Source organism: Mytilus californianus, unplaced genomic scaffold (assembly GCF_021869535.1).
Source record: "Mytilus californianus isolate M0D057914Y unplaced genomic scaffold, xbMytCali1.0.p SCAF_17, whole genome shotgun sequence".
Lineage (NCBI taxonomy): Eukaryota > Metazoa > Mollusca > Bivalvia > Mytilida > Mytilidae > Mytilus > Mytilus californianus.
Genome location: NW_026262659.1, coordinates 12,255,113 through 12,272,663, shown reverse-complemented (window position 1 = coordinate 12,272,663; position 17,551 = coordinate 12,255,113). Strand labels below are relative to the sequence as shown.

The window sequence follows — 17,551 nt, the reverse complement described above, 5'->3', positions numbered from 1 at the left end:
ATCTATGTTTTTATTAAAGAAATACTTGACATAAATAAAGTTTTATCCTGTCCTGTACTACAGTGAAAATATAGCATAACTTTTTAATGCATAGAAGAAAGTAAACATCACCAGAAGTTAAACTATCAAATTCTCTCCCCCTTTTTTCCCTGTAGAATATAGTATATTTTTATTGCTTTGAAACACCCAAGATACATGTTTACAACTCAAAAAAACTTTTCTGCAATGAAATGGAGGGTTAATTTCAAACAACTGTCAAATTAAATGGAATATAAAAAATGTGGATAGTGTCCACATGTGTCCACAGATGATGCCCCTATTTGCATATCATATAGTTATAAAGGGACATAACTGAAGAACAGTAAAAGTGATGCTACCCAAATTTGAACTTGATCTGAGTTTTGTGTGTAAGTCTCATAACATTTGGTTGAGGCTAACTTAAGTAGAGAACAGAAACTTAAAATTCAGCAATTTTTCTATTTATAAAGGGGCATAACTCAATAATGGTTAAAGTGACACTACCCAAACTCAACTTGATCTGTGTTTTATCAGTGGAAGTCAAAATTAAACATTGCATTGTATAAAGCATTGATTGTAGTTGATTCAACTATAATCATGGACAAAGGAAGATAACTCCAATTTTAAAAGTAACTTGATATTTAGAAGAAAATAAAAATTTGCAATTTTTTCCTTTTATAAAGGGGCATAACTCTAGAACGGTTAAAGTGACGCCACCAAAATTCAAACTTGATCTGTGTTTTGTGGTAATAAGCATTGTGTGTAAGTTTCATAACATTTGGTTGAGGCAAACTTAAGTTAGAGGACGGAAACTAAAAATTTTGCAATTTTTCCATTTATAAAGGGGCATAACTCTAGAACGGTTTAAGTGACGCCACCAAAATTCAAACTTGATCTGTGTTTTGTAGTAATAAGCCTTGTGTATAAGTTTCATAACATTTGGTGGAGGCAAACTTAAGTTAGAGAACGGAAACTTAAAATTTTGCAATTTTTCCATTTATAAAGGGGCATAACTCTAGAACGGTTAGAGTGACGCCACCAAAATTCAAACTTGATCTGTGTTTTGTAGTAATAAGCATTGTGTATAAGTTTCATATCATTTGGTTGAGGCAAACTCAAGTTAGAGAACGGAAACCAATTTTGGGACGTACAGACAGACAAGGGTAAAACTTAATGCCCCCACCGCTACGGAGGGGGCATAAAAAAGATCAACCCTTTTTCGCATGAAACTGAATGTGCTATGTTTTGGTAGTATGGTTATAAATCAATAACCATAGTTTGTGTCTTTGATGACTTTTATATTTAATTTTATATAGTATAAATTTAAAATATATTTATATTTTAAATATAAAATTTGAGTGTTTTTTTGTATCATGTGTATTGAAAAAGAATGATAATTATTAAGAAAATGTTTTAAAGTCATTTTTTTCTGTGAAAACTTGATACCAAGCATTGTACAGTAATATTGAAGAATTTCTCATCTATTTTATAGTTTTGTAAAATTAATGCAAGATTTGTTTGAATAGATGTTTACACAGGTGTTAATGGAGCTTCCTCTATAATGCTCTACTTTCCTTATTATAAAAGTGCTATAGATTTGATTGACATCTTAATGGATCATGATAATTATTGTCACATAAACTGCTGAGAAGAGCCTACTTAAAAAGCTCCGAGCATCCTCCGAGCATGCTCGGAGCTTCCTCGTAAGAATAAATCTATGATCCCTTATGTAACAGTTAAAATGAAATACAACTTGACATAAAATTTACATCAAACAAACAAACAACCAAACATTGTTTAGTGTGACGTCCACTTTCACTGAACTAGTACACATTTTTATATGCCCGTTTACTGGACGTATTATGGTATACCGTTGACCGTCTGTCCGTCCGTCGTCAACATATTGGACATTAACTCAAAAAAGCTTTAACCAATATGCATGAAACTTTGGTGAATTGTTTATATCTATTGACGTGAGCTCCCTTTCTTTTTTTATAAATTTCAGATTTACCGTTTCTGAGTTTTGGGGTTTTATTCATTAAAAAAGGGGTGATTTTCCAGTTTTCCGACAATAACTCGAGAATGCTTTCACCAACTTGCAAGAAATCTTGGTGAATCGTTTATATCTATTAACATGAGCTCCCTTTCGATTTTTATAAATTTTAGATTTTACGTTTCCAAGTTACAGGGTTTTATTCATAAAAAAGGTTGATTTTCCAGTTTTCGGACAATAACTAAAAAATGCTTTCAGCAGTTCTCATGAAACTTTGGTGAATTGTTTATATCTGTTGATGTAAGCTTCCTTTTAGAATTTTCTAAATTTTAAATTTTACTTTTCTGAGTTATGGGGTTTTATTCATTAAAAAAGGGGGGATTTTCCAGTTTTTGGACAATAACTCAAAAATGCTTTCAGCAGTTCTCATGAAACTTTGGTGAATTATTTATAGCTATTGATGTAATCTCTCTATTGATTTTCATAAATTTCAAATATGACATTGAGAAGAAATTGAACTTTATTTGTTTATAGTCTGACAACAGATTTACTAAGTATTGCGCAACAGCACAGTGTATTGCACAACAGCAAGAAATCTTTAATTGAATATAAATTCAATTCATATAACCAATTTCAAGTTCTTTGACTACATTTATTCAGAAACCTATAATATGTCAAATATTTAATTACAATCCAAATTCAGACCTGTATCAAGCTTGAATATTGTGTCCAGTTTTGCCCCAACTGTTCAGGGTTGGACCTCTGCGGGCGTATCCAGCTGCGCTCAGCGAAGCAGTTTATTGTTTAGGGACCAGCGGAAACCTGCCTCCGGGTGCGGGATTTTCTCGCTGTGTTGAAGATCTATTGGTGGCTTTGGGCTGTTTTCTGCTCTTTGGTCGGCTTGTTGTCTCTTTGACACATTCCCCATTTCCATTCTCAATTTTGTTGTAGCTGTTTATCATCATAAATAGATGCTAATTAATTGTAATAGTGGTTGTAAAAGAAATTGATAAATAGTTGGTAGTACTTTTTAATAACAAATCTTTGAATGAATAGTATCATTACCAACGATATTTTGTTGTTGTAGAAAGCCCTGCCAAAGAAAGGATATATACGAGGTGTGTCATATTTAACAGGATATTTAGTTAGGAAGATGGAAGGAAACAAATGTCAGTTCACATATGTATCTCAGTCAGATCCTAAAGGTAATAACATGTGATAGATATGGACACATTGTAATTGACATATATTACTTTACACAGGTGTCTAATATAGATTTTGATGGTAGGGCATATGTAAGTTTACTTTTTCTCTATCAGAACCTAAAGGTAGAGACATTTTTATGCCCCATTTATGGGCATTATGTATTTTGGTCTGTGCGTCTGTTAGTTCGTCTGTCCGTCTGTCTGTCTGTCCCGCTTCAGGTTAAAGTTTTTGGTCAAGGTAGTTTTTGATGAAGTTGGAAGTCCAATCAACTTGAAACTTAGTACAGAGCACCAGATAAGAATTCACAAATTGGGGTTTTTACCCACCATTTTTTTATGTAATTGGGTGATAAAAGTTTTTTAATTGCATTATCAATTCCAATTCACCCCTCAAGCAAATATCAAATTGGGTTTTTCACCACCAAGCTCCTTAATGTATTGGGTTTTTTCATCAACACAATATTGAATATTTAGGCATGTTATAATCACATTATATCAACCCCAGATGTGTTTCCATCTTAAATGTGTTTCTTTCTTTGTATATGTGCTTAGCTGTTTTATTTGGTTTATTCACTGACGAGCAATTGTACGTTTAATTTGTGTCCCGTTTTAAACGTTCTGTCAGTTTTGTATTTTCTCAAAACTTATGTAAACTGCAGCTGGTGTCACTAGTTGGACATTAACTAATTGCCTTTCTAGATCCCATATGATCACCCTACAGTTTATAGTTGGGGTAGGTGTGGCTTAGATTGTTATGTAATATATGTGAAATTTAGGTGCTGTAAGAAAGTTTTGCCAGTACTTTCACCTATTTGCCAGATCTACTTTTTAATAAAAATAAAAAGTAGTTCCCAGATTTAAGATATACCCCAAAACCTTGAGATTTATAGGGTGGTTTAATGATGGAGACCACATTCAACTTAAATTTACAAATAATTCTGCAACATCAAGTAAATAAATGACAATGTTATACTGCACTTGCCAATAAGACAACTATCTTAAGCATCCAGAACAATTAGACCAAAACAAATAAAGTGTCAAGCTGCATAATTTGACGTAAAAAACGGATATGTGTATTCATTCATCAACTAAAATGAAAAAAAATAATATATAAACTGTTTTTGTTTAATTCAATTTACATAAATCTGGGTTAAGTTGTCCCTTATCAGAACTTTTGGTTTCCGATGCTTTCCAACTTCATATCATGTCATAATTGATTTGGCCTTTCACTTTTTCCAACTGATTTCGTTTTTGACGAAACCCCGTGTTTATCGTTCTATAGCAATGTTCTCGTACCTTCAAACACGCCCGTGCGTTCAATGGACGCTTCCTAAAATCACTAGCTGAGTGTTGTTATCATCATAACTTTCCCTCAGCTCAGTGATTGGGAAGGACGTGCGCCTTGCGCCAATTGCACTTATCGACCAGAAATGGCGCATAGAGTGACAAATGTAAGCGCCCGCGTGGCGCATGATATTTTTCACTTCGTTTTGAAACGTTGAGATATCGTCAAATGGATTTCCGATCATATTTCGTGCCGCCATGTGTGAGTACACAACTGTGTAGTGTTTACTCCAATAATAGGAGCACCTATATATTTTTGGGACGTCTCGGGTGTTTTCCTATGGTAATATTAGCAACATGCGGTATGACTGATAACCCAAAAAACGTAATTAACCATCATTCATGATATAATTTTTTTATAAACAACTTTAAATTTGTGAAAATTGGCTAGTACCTAATTATAATCTTTTAAGTAAGCTTGCTATTATATCGATTGAAAAATCCAAAAGCCTTTTTATGAATAGCATAGTATTTGTCTCCATAAAAGGGGCTTAACTGTCCTTGTCAATTTTTTTGGTCTTTGGCTCGTTTTGACATTTTGTAAACATGCCTTCAGCGAATTGTTGTTGTGTCTTATCAATTAACGTTGCTCTCTACTGTTATTCTTGTCATCGTGATGAAGTAATAATAATACAAGTGCAGAGGAAATGTCAGAAACGTCCTCTAATACGGAACTTCTGGAATAAGTATGGTATCGACGAAGACCCAAATTTAATGTAAAAAAAACCATGAACATGAACAAGGGAACAGTACAAGTTTTAACATTGTAAATAAAGGTTATCGTAAATATTGTCCGGTTTGGAAGAAGTTATTGTATATTCATTGAAATTGAAATTACAAAATCACAGGAACAATATCCATGATATTAATTAGAATCATACTTGTAAGTACAGTGAAATATACACTTTTTTTATTTATTTTTTTTATTGTAAACGAATGGCCCACTCATTTGACAACATGGCCCATTAATTCTAAAAATGGCTCATTGAATTTATTTTTGGGGGGCCCTGGGCCCATAGAGAAAAAATCCTTCCAGATCACTGTCAGCTATCAAAAAGAAGCCGAAAACATGCTTCCATCCAATATTTTTATCGGACATTTACTTTCGTTTTAATTCATTGTATGTTATGATAAATCCCGAGCAATTCGAAAAAATATGACAGCATGTCACACGCTAATTGGATAAACGCCGAGAAGATCGAAATATTTTCATAAACACGTGTACCTTTTGAGCAACGGAAAATTCCAACAGGGACACATTACAGCTACTTGATGCAGGGCTCTATTTTAAGAACGAAAGGACATTTCCAATTATAAATTATAAAAATAGATTTACGCGATGACTGTAATCAGATAAGGGTAAATAACGCAAACGATAGCGAATAAAAGCGTTAAGAACTCATGGTTTTGGCATATAATTGGGTTTTCCTTTGAATTAATTGGGTTATTGAACCCTGCAATGGGCAATTGCATTGGGTTTTTAATTATTTGTATTGCGTGATCACGCAAATACGCAGCTTATCTGGAGCTCTGCTTAGTACACATGTTCCCTATGATATGATCTTTCTAATTTTAATGCCAAATAGAGTTTTGACCCCAATTTCACGGTCCACTGAACATAGAAAATGATAGTACGAGTGGGGCATCCTTGTACTATGGACACATTCTTGTTTACTTCACATTTGTGTTTTGAGTCAGATGCTAAAGTAGAGGACACATGTAAGCTTTTATATGTGTCTCAATCATTATCAAATGCCCAATGAGGAAATGCATGTCACTTTACATATGTGTCCCCAGCATATCATCATAACAGTAGAAAATTTCATTAAACAAACATGTCATAGAAGCAGATGGAAGATTTCATGTGTCTCAGACAAAACATAAAGGTAGTTACAAAAGGAAATTTACATATCACACCATTAAATTGTTATTTACACCCTGAAAAGATCAATAGGACATCCCATCAGAAACAGAACCCTGCATCATGCCTATTCTTTACCTAAAACACACTTGTTTGTCAATGTAATTTTTAACAATAAAATAATTGTCAAGCTTCCCTATCTGACATATGTCTGAGCTAAAAAATTATATTACAGGTCCAAAATAATGTAGTCATCATGACATGTTCATTAAGTTGCACTTTAATTTCAGACTATAAGGATAGTTAGGCTACATGTAACTGTCATTGACTGTAGTGTCCATAGAAATTGTCATATTTATTATGTTTGAGAACCTAAAATTAAAACTTCTATTAATCTGAATTCTAATATTTAATAACTGCAGACTTAATAAACAATATGATTGATGTCTATCTTGTGCTGTAGAGCATTATCAAAAAGCTTGGTTTTCCATAAAACCTCTATGAAGAATCAGTAAATCCAGGTTAAAAAAATAAAAATAAATGCTAAAAAGCCTCTTATCTGGTTCCTTAGAGGTAAAAGTCAGACTTATATCAGTGTTGCTTAGTTTGATTACACCAACTCCTTAACATGTGGCAAAACCTGTCTAAACAACAACCTATGTAAACCTGATACCTGTCTAAATCAAAACCTGGTTTAACCAGAAACCTTTAAAAACCGATTCCTGTATAAACCTGTATCAGGCATTGAAGCTGCTGAGGGTAAAATGTTTCTGACCTTTGAGTCCACATTTATTTTTGTGTATTCTCTTCATATCTGGGTGATGTTTACCACTCATCAAAACCTCAAATGAGTTTGATAATAAGAAAATTCTAAAAGCGGTTCCATTTTTTAGTGAGAGAGACTTCACAGATTAATTTCTGTAGCAGTGATAAATTCAAACCTAAAAGTAGTTAGAAAGAGCCAGCACCTCAGAATATGCTCTTCCCCTTTTTGTGGTATCTGTGAGGTTGCTCATTAAAAATTCTTTGATATTGAAAATTTGTCTCAATTCTATGTGCAACATTTATCAATATGTTGCAGACTTTCATTGTGTCACATATATATATATATTTTAAAGAATATCTTCTTTTAACAGGAAAGCTTCCAGCCTGGGCTGTCAACAAAGTTACACAAATAATGGCACCAAAAGTAAGTAGGAGTGTTGGTTATTCAGTTTATCTTTATTATGATTAGGTCTCATGAATTTGTGAAAAAATATTAAAAACCAACAAAATGCCCACTCATTAGCATGTCTAAGGTTAGTGTGTTGAGAAAAATTGAAACAAGGAAGCTAGAATGCTATAACTTAAATAGTCAAAATGGTAACAAACCATTTATAAGTACTGTTATACTTATTTGTATTTCAAATTAAATCTGAAGAACAAGTGTATTTGATGTTAAGATAATTAGCACTCAAAATCTTTTTATGCCCCCACGACAAAATGTCGAGGGGCAAAAATTATTTACCCCTGTCCATCCGTCCGTCTGTCTGTCCAGATTAGGATACATTGTTTGTCCGGCTATCTCCTCCTACAGTTTTGGAGGTACAACTTTAATATTTTGTTGGATGTTCATACACATAATAAAGGTGTGCATGGCCACAAGATTTTGATTTTTTCAAATGTTCTAAAAATGACAGGTAGTTGGACTTAGTAATTTTTTTGGTACTAGCTGCATAAAGAGATCATGGTTTGTCCGGCTATCTCCTCCTACAGTTTTTGAGATACAGCTTTAATATTTTGTAGGATGTTTAAACACATAATGAAGGTGTGCATGGTCACAGGATTTTAATTTTTTTTTCAAATATTCTGAAAATGACAGGTAGTTGGACTTAGTCATTTTTTTGGTCAGGCGAGTAATCATTTGTGTCTTACAGACAGTGTAACCATTTCAAGTTGTATGCCAACATCACTGTTTGTCAAATCTAAAATATGTGGAACTATACTCATGCATATGGCAGAGCATAAAGGAGGGGGGAGGGTCATTGTCCATATCTAGTATTAATTCCAAGCAACTTTGCTAACTAGATACAAAATAACTTTTCCCATCAATTTTTATACGACCGCAAAAAAATTTTGTGGTCGTATATCAGGGCTCGACAATAACGCTTGTCCGATTGTCCGGTACCAGAGGAAAAAAAGATCGGACAAGTAAAAGCTATATCAAGCTTGTCCGATGGGACAAGTAAATTTATTCTGCATAAAATAAATTTAATCCAACTTTGATGAACAAAATATAATTATAAACAGAAAACAAGAAAAGAAGATAAAAACAAGTATTAATTTGACATGTTTACTTGCAATCGATAATTTAAAAACTGGTTCTTTGTCAGGTATTTTTTAACAGGTAAAAGTAGATACTATTATCAGAAACCAGTCTTACTGATCCGAATCAGCGATGCACTTTGTAGATAGACAACTTTACAAGACAGTTCGTCACCAGCTTGGAAACTATTCGGCTCCAAGTTTAATAGACAGTTTAATTGGCACCATAGGAGACATATTTAATAGAGATGATAAATAGACATTTTGGTAACGCAGGAGAAATTTCGGGACCAAGACAAATCAGTACCTCGTTTTCCTACCTTGATTCTGTTGCTTTATAATAAATACCAAACCAGTAATTTTTTAAATGAAAATGAAGAAATTATTTACCATAAATTTCACAAAATCATATTTGATCATATGTAGAAAAAAAACAATACTTGCAATACTGTGACCTATAGTTGTTAATTTCTGTGTCATTTCGTCTCTAGCAGAGAGTTGTCTCATTGGCAATCATACCTCATCTTCTTTTTTTTATTAATTGCATTTGAATAAACTTTTTTCAGCTTAAAAAAACAGGATACAAATCCAATGAGTGTACATTGACAGGCCTTTCAGACAGTGCCTCATGTGCAGAGTCTGATGAGACTTTGGCATTGATGAAAACTAGAACCTTAAACTCCAGTGACATGACTAGATTCAGTTGTTCTCGACTCATATTTTTTAAAAGTATATCAAAAGATATAAAACTAACTTCTGTTATATTGTTTTAATTCATTTTGTTCCTTGAATCAACTTAAAATGCAAAAAAAGGTTATTATTAAGATTTTTTTAGGACAAGTTACAATTTCATTCGGACAAGTAAATTTTGGTATGTACTTGTCCTACTGGACAAGTTGAAAAAAAAGTTATTGTAGAGGCCTGTATATTGGTATGACGTTGGCGTCGTCGTTGTTGTCGTTGTCCGGCGTCGTCGTCCGAATACATATTGGTTTTCGCACTCTAACTTTAGTTTAAGTGAATGGATCTTTTTGAAATTTGACCATAAGGTTAAATACCACAAAAGGAAGGTTGGGATTGATTTTGGGGGTTATGGTACCAACAGTTAAGGAATTAGGGGCCAAAAAGGGGCCAAAATGAGCATTTTCTAGTTTCCAGACAATAACTGTGGAACGGTGTATGGATCTCTCTGAAATTATACTACAAGTTTCCATACCACAAAGGGATGGTTAGGATTTGCTTTGGGGGGTTATGGCTCAAACCGTTTAGGAATTAGGGGCAAAAAAGGGGGAAAAACAAAGGTTGTCCTGGTTAATGGACAAATACTTTAGTACAAAACATAATTTAAAGCAGTGTAAGGGAGATAAATCAAATACATCATTGAAATTATCTCCCTTACACTGCTTTTAAATTATGTATAAAGTAATGGTTAATGAACAATAAAGATAATCTAAAACAGTGTAAGGGAGGTAATCCAAATACAACGTTTTGGTTACTTCCCTTACTCTGCTTTTAAATTATGTTTAAAGAAATGCATATTTATAAAGGAAGACCAGTAAAAATATCTGCAAATGTTTTCATCTTTTTTTTTACAAAAAAATCCATATGAAAGATTTGACACTATATTTTTATTAATTCTATTATAAAATAGATTAAGTTAGCACTATGGTAAATTTAAATGGGTAATTATGGTTGCCAACTCCATTGGAAATTTGAATTGAGATTATGACCATATCTTGAGGGAAAGAATTTTTTTGGGGGAAAAATGGGGGGGGGGGGGATAAAAAGAAATTGTGGGGGGCCAATTTTTTCTCATTTCAGATTTCAGAAATTAAAAAGAATTATTCTTCAAATATTATTTTTTTTTCAAATTTCTAATATTGAAAAATTTCAAGAAGTAATCTTTAATTGCACAGTATGGCGCATTAGATTTGTAAAATCTTTGATCACATTTATTTATTTGTTATGCCGAATCTAACAGTGTATTTAGATTTTTAATTTTGGGTCCAGTTTTCAAATTGGTCTACATTAATGTCCAAAGGGTCCAAAATTAAACTTTGTTTGATTTAAGCAAAAATTGAATATATGAAGTTCTTTGATATGCTGAATCTAAACATGTATTTAGATTTTTGATTTTTGGCCCAGTTTTCAAGTTGGTCCAAATTGGGGTCCAAAATTAAACTTTGTATGATTTCAACAAAAATTGAATATATGATGTTCTTTGATATTCTGAATCTAACCATGTATTTAGATTTTTTATTTGTAGGCCCCGCTATCAAATTTGTTCATATTGAGGTCAAAAGGGTCCAATATTAAACTTTGTTTGATTTCATCTAAAATTGAATTATTGGGGTTCTTTGATATGCCAAATCTAACCGTGTTTTTAGATTTTTAATTTGGGTTCCGTTTTTTAAATTGGTCTTCATTGAGGTCCAAAGGGTCCAAAATTAAACTTAGTTTGATTTTAACAAAAATTGAATTCTTGGGGTTCTTTGATATGCTGAATCTAAACATGTATTTAGATTTTTGATTATGGGCCCAGTTTTCAAGTTGGTCCAAGTTGGGGTCCAAAATTAAACTTTTTTTGATTTCAACAAAAATTGAATATATGGGGTTCTTTGATATGCTGAATCTAACCATGAATTTAGAATTTTTATTTGTGGGCCCCGCTATCAAATTGGTTCATATTGAGGTCAAAAGGGTCCAAAATTAAACTTTGTTTGATTTCATCAAAAATTGAATTATTGGGGTTCTTTGATATTCCAAATCTAACCGTGTATTTAGATTTTTAATTTTAAGTCCCGTTTTTTAAATTGGTCTACATTAAGGTCCAAAGGGTCCAAAATTAAACTTAGTTTGATTTTAGCAAAAATTGAATTCTTGGGGTTCTTTGATATGCTGAATCTAAACATGTGTTTAGATTTTTGATTATAGGCCCAGTTTTCAAGTTTGTCCAAGTTGGGGTCCAAAATTAAACTTTGTTTGATTTTAACAAAAATTGAATATATGGTGTTCTTTGATATGCTGAATCTAACCATGTATTTTGATTTTGGACATTGGACCATAATAGGTAAATTAAAAAAATTCAAGTTCTTAGACCACATTCTTTCTGTGTCAGAAACCTATGCTGTGTCAAATATTTAATAACAATCCAAATTCAGAGCTGTATCAAGCTTGAATGTTGTGTCCATACTTGCCCCAACTGTTCAGGGTTCGACCTCTGCGGTCGTATCAAGCTGCGCCCCAGCGAAGCATTTTATTATAAGTTGATTTAAATCAATTATTTATAAAGAATATCCTTAACAGAATTCAGTTTTTCTTTGAACCTTTACAAAATTCAGGTAACTCAAAAAAATGCTGCTCGAAGAAAAACCAGGTCTCAAAAAACATGTTTTGAAGTTTGAATAAACTGTGTTTTCTCTATTACCAATATTTTTACCAAGTTATAAAAAATCAAATTTTCTGTGAACAATAAGGAAAAGCAGTAAATATGAAAGTCTGGCAGAATTATTTATTCAGTGCACTTATATCTTCATAACAAATAAAGAAGATATGGTTTGATTGCCAATGAGACAGCTATCCACCAGATAACAAATGAAGTGGGTTCAAGCAACTTTTGGTTCTTGGTTTAATTATTTGCTTGCTATATATTGAAAAAAAAAATTTAAAAGTAAATAATTATATGTATTGGTATTTGTTTATTTTATAGGTCATTACAAGAATACACAAAGCATGTCTCAGTTACCAGAAGTGGAAATCTACTCATAACCCAACCTTTAAACCATGGCTAAATCCTGAACAAATGACACTGCCAAGACTAAACATGGCCGACATTAAACCTCTATCAGAATTTAACTCTCTAGAATCATTAGATGAAAGCTGTATGAAGGAAAGTGATATAGGTGAAAATGACATCAGTGACGAGGATTCATCTGATTGATGATAGTAACATTAGTATACATGATTTTAGAGTGTTGTAGGGTACCAAGGTGTTTGAACATAGATTACATCATTATGATAGTTGTCTCCCCTAGTTGAAGGAATGAAAAAGTTGCCTCCCTTAGATTGATGTCAATAAATTCAAATTCTTATATTTTAACAATTTAGGTAAAATATAAATAGTTTTACATGGATATCTCGATATGGAATACTGAAACTCATATACAATTGAATAGGAAGATTTGTATTAAAGCTTCCTATAAATATGGTAATGACATCAAGTTTTTATGCAATTTTGTTGCAATTTTTGGAAGTTGTAAAGTGTGATTGTTTGAGAACTATCAGTAGATATCATGAAAATGTAATGACTTATAATGTAGTGCAATAGGGAACTCTTATAGGGAAATATCACTAATAGTTATTTAATGATTGTGTAATGGACCTTTGGGCTTTCATTCATTATTGTGGTCCCTAAATTGTTGTTTTTATGACAATGTTTAAGTAAGCAATTATAATGTTTTTGTCGAGCCTGCGACTTTTGTCGCAGAAAGCTCGACATAGGGATAGCGATCCGGCGGCGGCGGCTACGGCGGCGGCGGCGGCGGCGTTAGCTAACTTCTTAAAAGCTTTATATTTTAGAAGATGGAAGACCTGGATGCTTCATACTTTGTATATGGATGCCTCATGTTATGAAGTTTCCGTCAGTCACATGTCCAATGTCCTTGACCTCATTTTCATGGTTCAGTGACTACTTGAAAAAAAAGTTCAGATTTTTTGTAATGTTAAATTCTCTCTTATTATAAGTAATAGGATAACTATATTTGGTATGTGCGTACCTTGCAAGGTCCTCATGCCCGTCAGACAGTTTTCACTTGACCTCGACCTCATTTCATGGATCAGTGAACAAGGTTAAGTTTTCGTGGTCAAGTCCATATCTCAGATACTATAAGCAATAGGTCTAGTATATTCGGTGTATGGAAGGACTGTAAGGTGTACATGTCCAACTGGCAGGTGTCATCTGACCTTGACCTCATTTTCATGGTTCAGTGGTTATAGTTAAGTTTTTGTGTTTTGGTCTGTTTTTCTTATACTGTATGCAATAGGTCTACTATATTTGGTGTATGGAATGATTGTAAGGTGTACATGTCTAGCGGGCAGGTGTCATCTGACCTTGACCTCATTTTCATGGTTCAGTGGTCAAAGTTAAGTTTTTGAGTTTTGGTCTTTTTTTCTAATACTGCATGCAATAGGTCAGCTATATTTGGTGTATGGAATGATTGTAAGGTGTACATGTCTAGCTGGCAGGTGTCATCTTACCTTGACCTCATTTTCATGGTTCAGTGGTCAAAGTTAAGTTTTTGAGTTTTGGTCTTTTTTTCTAATACTATATGCAATAGTTCAACTATATTTGGTGTATGGAAATATTTTATGATCTATATGTCAGTCACGCAGGTTTTATTTGACCTTGACTTCATTTTCAAGGTTCATTGCTCAGTGTTAAGTTTTTGTGTTTTCGTCTGTTTTTCTTAAACTATAAGCAATAGGTCAACTATATTTGTTGTATGGAAGAATTGTTAGCTGTACATGCCTGCCTAGCATGGTTCATCTGACCTTGACCTCATTTTCATGGTTCATTGGTCAATGTTTAGTTTACTTGGTTAATGTTAAGTTTATGTGACAGTTGTAATAAAGCTTTATATTTAGGACTATCAACATAATATCAATGATTAGTAAAGAAGGCGAGACATTTCAGCGTGTGCACTCTTGTTTTCTATTAACATGATATTTTATTTAACATTTATTCTTTTATCCTTAGAAATTGTGATGTCTGTTTCTTCAAATACATTATAAATATTTATTACTAGATTTTTGTTATTACAAAATTACACAATAAAACAACATTACCCCCTCCCCCCCAAAATAAAAACAACAACAAAAAACCACACTTTTTCTATCTACCCCCTAAAAGAAAATTAAAACAGAAAAGGTAATTTCAAACAGAGAGTTCATCATCTCAATAAACAAAGTAGATGGATTTGCAAATAACCAGTATAACATAACAGACGTTGTTTATGTTCCATATCTATAATTGTTATTATATTGGATTATGTGGTTTAAACTTTTTTTAGATAACATAACAGACCTAGATTTGTTTATGTAACTGATTTCTAACTGTTGAAATGATGACCTCTTTTAGACCATATTGAATTATGTTGTTCAAAGTTTTTGAGATATGCCAGATTTCTTGGTTTACAGAAATTAGATCTCATCTTTACATTAAGTAAAGTATCAACTCATTTTTAAGATTTCTGTCACTTTACCCTCTATCCATCAATTATTGCTACCTAAAAGGTCACACAATTGTATTAAACAATAGAAGTATTTTGATTTCATGTAAGAAGTATATAAATAGGGAGTTGTGAATATATTACTTTATGCTAATTATCACCGGATCACAACATTCATCACGTTCATATAGCATATTTACCTCTTCAAAACATTATGTTTAAAACTAATTTCAAAATATAAGGGCTGTTCCATTAAACATACATGGTACCCAGGGAAGACACGTTAACTACCTATAGAGGCAAATTAAAACTTCACTTACATTTCCACTATGCAAAAACATAGATGACACCCACCCATGGTTGAGATTTGGAAGTGCCTTCCCTGGGTCACATGTATGTTTTTATGGAACAGCCCTAATGATAAATACATGTATGATAATTTTTCAGTTCTATTTGTAAATTAGATATCCAGTTATTAAAAATACTTTTTATCATTTTCAAAAAATGTTGAAACATGTATTTTCCAGATAAGTGTATTTATTTTTGTTATCAAGAAATCCAATATATATTCTATTGCTTTAATCTTTTAAACTTTATTTTTGTGTATATATAAATGATATTTTCACCAAATGTTACCTATCAAGATATATCCAAAATATAATTTTATTGGAAAAAAAGTGGATTTAAGTAAATATTTGAGGAAATACTTTAAATGAAATCTTGCTGATAAGTATTGCTTCTCATTCACCATTTATCATTTTTATCCCTTTTACTAATGTTTGTTTATTAATTGAAAGCTGTGTTATTATTTTTTATAAAGAATAGGCTAATAGTGACATACCTTGTTACTGGAATTTCAATAATGTCAATTTTAAATAGTTTTTAATTTGATATCACTACTAGATTATGTTCATATGATTTGAAGAACTGAAATATTGAAATACAAGATGACAGAGAAAGTTATTTATTATACCAATCAAGTTCAGATTGTTTAGCTGTCTTGTGAATGTCAAGATTTAAATAATAATAGATAGTTGGTTTTATAACAAGTAACTGAACTTTAATTTCGTCTTATTAAAATCTATTCAACTACCATATATTTATATTGTAAAGATGATAGTAATGGATGTCTGCAATTAAGTATGCATTGTTACTAAATGTTTCAGGCTTGAATGATATAGACATGAACAACATATAGGGCACCTGAATCTGATTTTTAACATCTATAAGCACATAGAATCGAAAGCAACTTAGCATCTATTTTTAATTAGTAATTCTTAAGAATTTCAGACAAATGGTATAAGTAGCTTTCTTAATTGACATAAATAAGATTCAGTTTTTTATTGTATAATAGTTTTGTCATAAAATGCTAGCATAAAAGTAACGGAAGAAAGGGCTTAGCAATGCATCATGGGTAGCTGGATCTTTATTGAAAACACTGAGGAAACCATTTATACATGACTATTTGTATGATATATATATATATACACCAATTTTACTGAACTTTGTGTTACTGTAAAGTTATTATATCTATACATGTTGTAGCATGTAGTTACACTTATAAGAAGTGCTTAGCTATGCAAATATATACATAATTTTGTCATTGTATTTTAGTACTTCTTAGTACAAACTTTACAACATCTACTTTATTTATTTTTAAATCAGTGCTGGTATTTGGTTTTATTTATGTATACAGCTTTAGTTTGAATCCTTTAATTGATAAATCAGATCCTTTAAAAAGTTTGTTTTTATTTTTCGTTTGTGGAATGAATTGTTCTTATGTTGTATGTTTTAAAATCTTATCATAATTTAAACAAGTATTCTGCAAACAGTTAGTTATGGTGCTTTTTGTTAAATCATGACTATATTATTAATTGTCTCTGTGATAGTAAAGCAGTAAAACAAGTTATTGTCTGAAAGTTGACAATTAAATCAGAATACTAAAGAGTTGTCTCCCATATACCATGACCATATTAACATATACTTTAAATCATTAAATGACTGTTCATCTGTTACACTTGTGATACAAATTCTGCTGAAATTAGCATTTCACTATATTTTAACCATTTAATAACACATATACATGATAAAGGTAGTGATTTGAATTTAATGGACAAACCATGTCTTAAAGTAATTTATGCAGTTGGGTACAGTATCTCACTTAAATACTAAAAAATGATGCACATTTGTGGTCAGACATTTGACATTCTAATTAGTAAAAGTACAGAATAGTATAAGATTTATTGGTGGTATTTTTTAAAGTGACCATTATTCTCTGAATTTTGTATTGGTCAATAGTTCTCTACTTCATTACCTCATATAACTCACACTGCAGATAACAGATATTCTTTTGGAAGATAATCAGCTCAATACCAGATCTAACTTATTTACGAAGGCTTTAAAACAATCATCATTAAGATATTATCAGCCAGATTGGCTGTCTTTGTAAAAATGAAACCTATTAATTTCCACACTGTTTTAATGAGTCTCAGCTTTATAGGCAAAAGTAACTTTGTGACTGTTTACATGTTTATTTTTTTATTTATTAATTTCAGGAGCCTTGATCTTTAACTCCCTTATTAATAGGAATATTGTATGC

The 17,551-nt window shown here is 31.9% G+C and overlaps 1 protein-coding gene across 2 annotated transcripts in view; it reads left to right on the top strand.

The window, feature by feature from the left end:
* The window catches only part of LOC127726396 (START domain-containing protein 10-like), a 362,489-nt gene extending 349,306 nt beyond the window's left edge, over window positions 1-13,183 (top strand). For both annotated transcript variants that reach the window (XM_052233797.1, XM_052233796.1), the window contains exons 4-6: window positions 3,099-3,216; window positions 7,558-7,610; window positions 12,435-13,183. In XM_052233797.1, coding sequence (XP_052089757.1) covers window positions 3,099-3,216; window positions 7,558-7,610; window positions 12,435-12,665 — 402 coding nt within the window. In that variant the 3' untranslated portion in view covers window positions 12,666-13,183. The remainder of the gene's footprint in view (window positions 1-3,098; window positions 3,217-7,557; window positions 7,611-12,434) is intronic.
* Window positions 13,184-17,551: the final 4,368 nt, after the last annotated feature.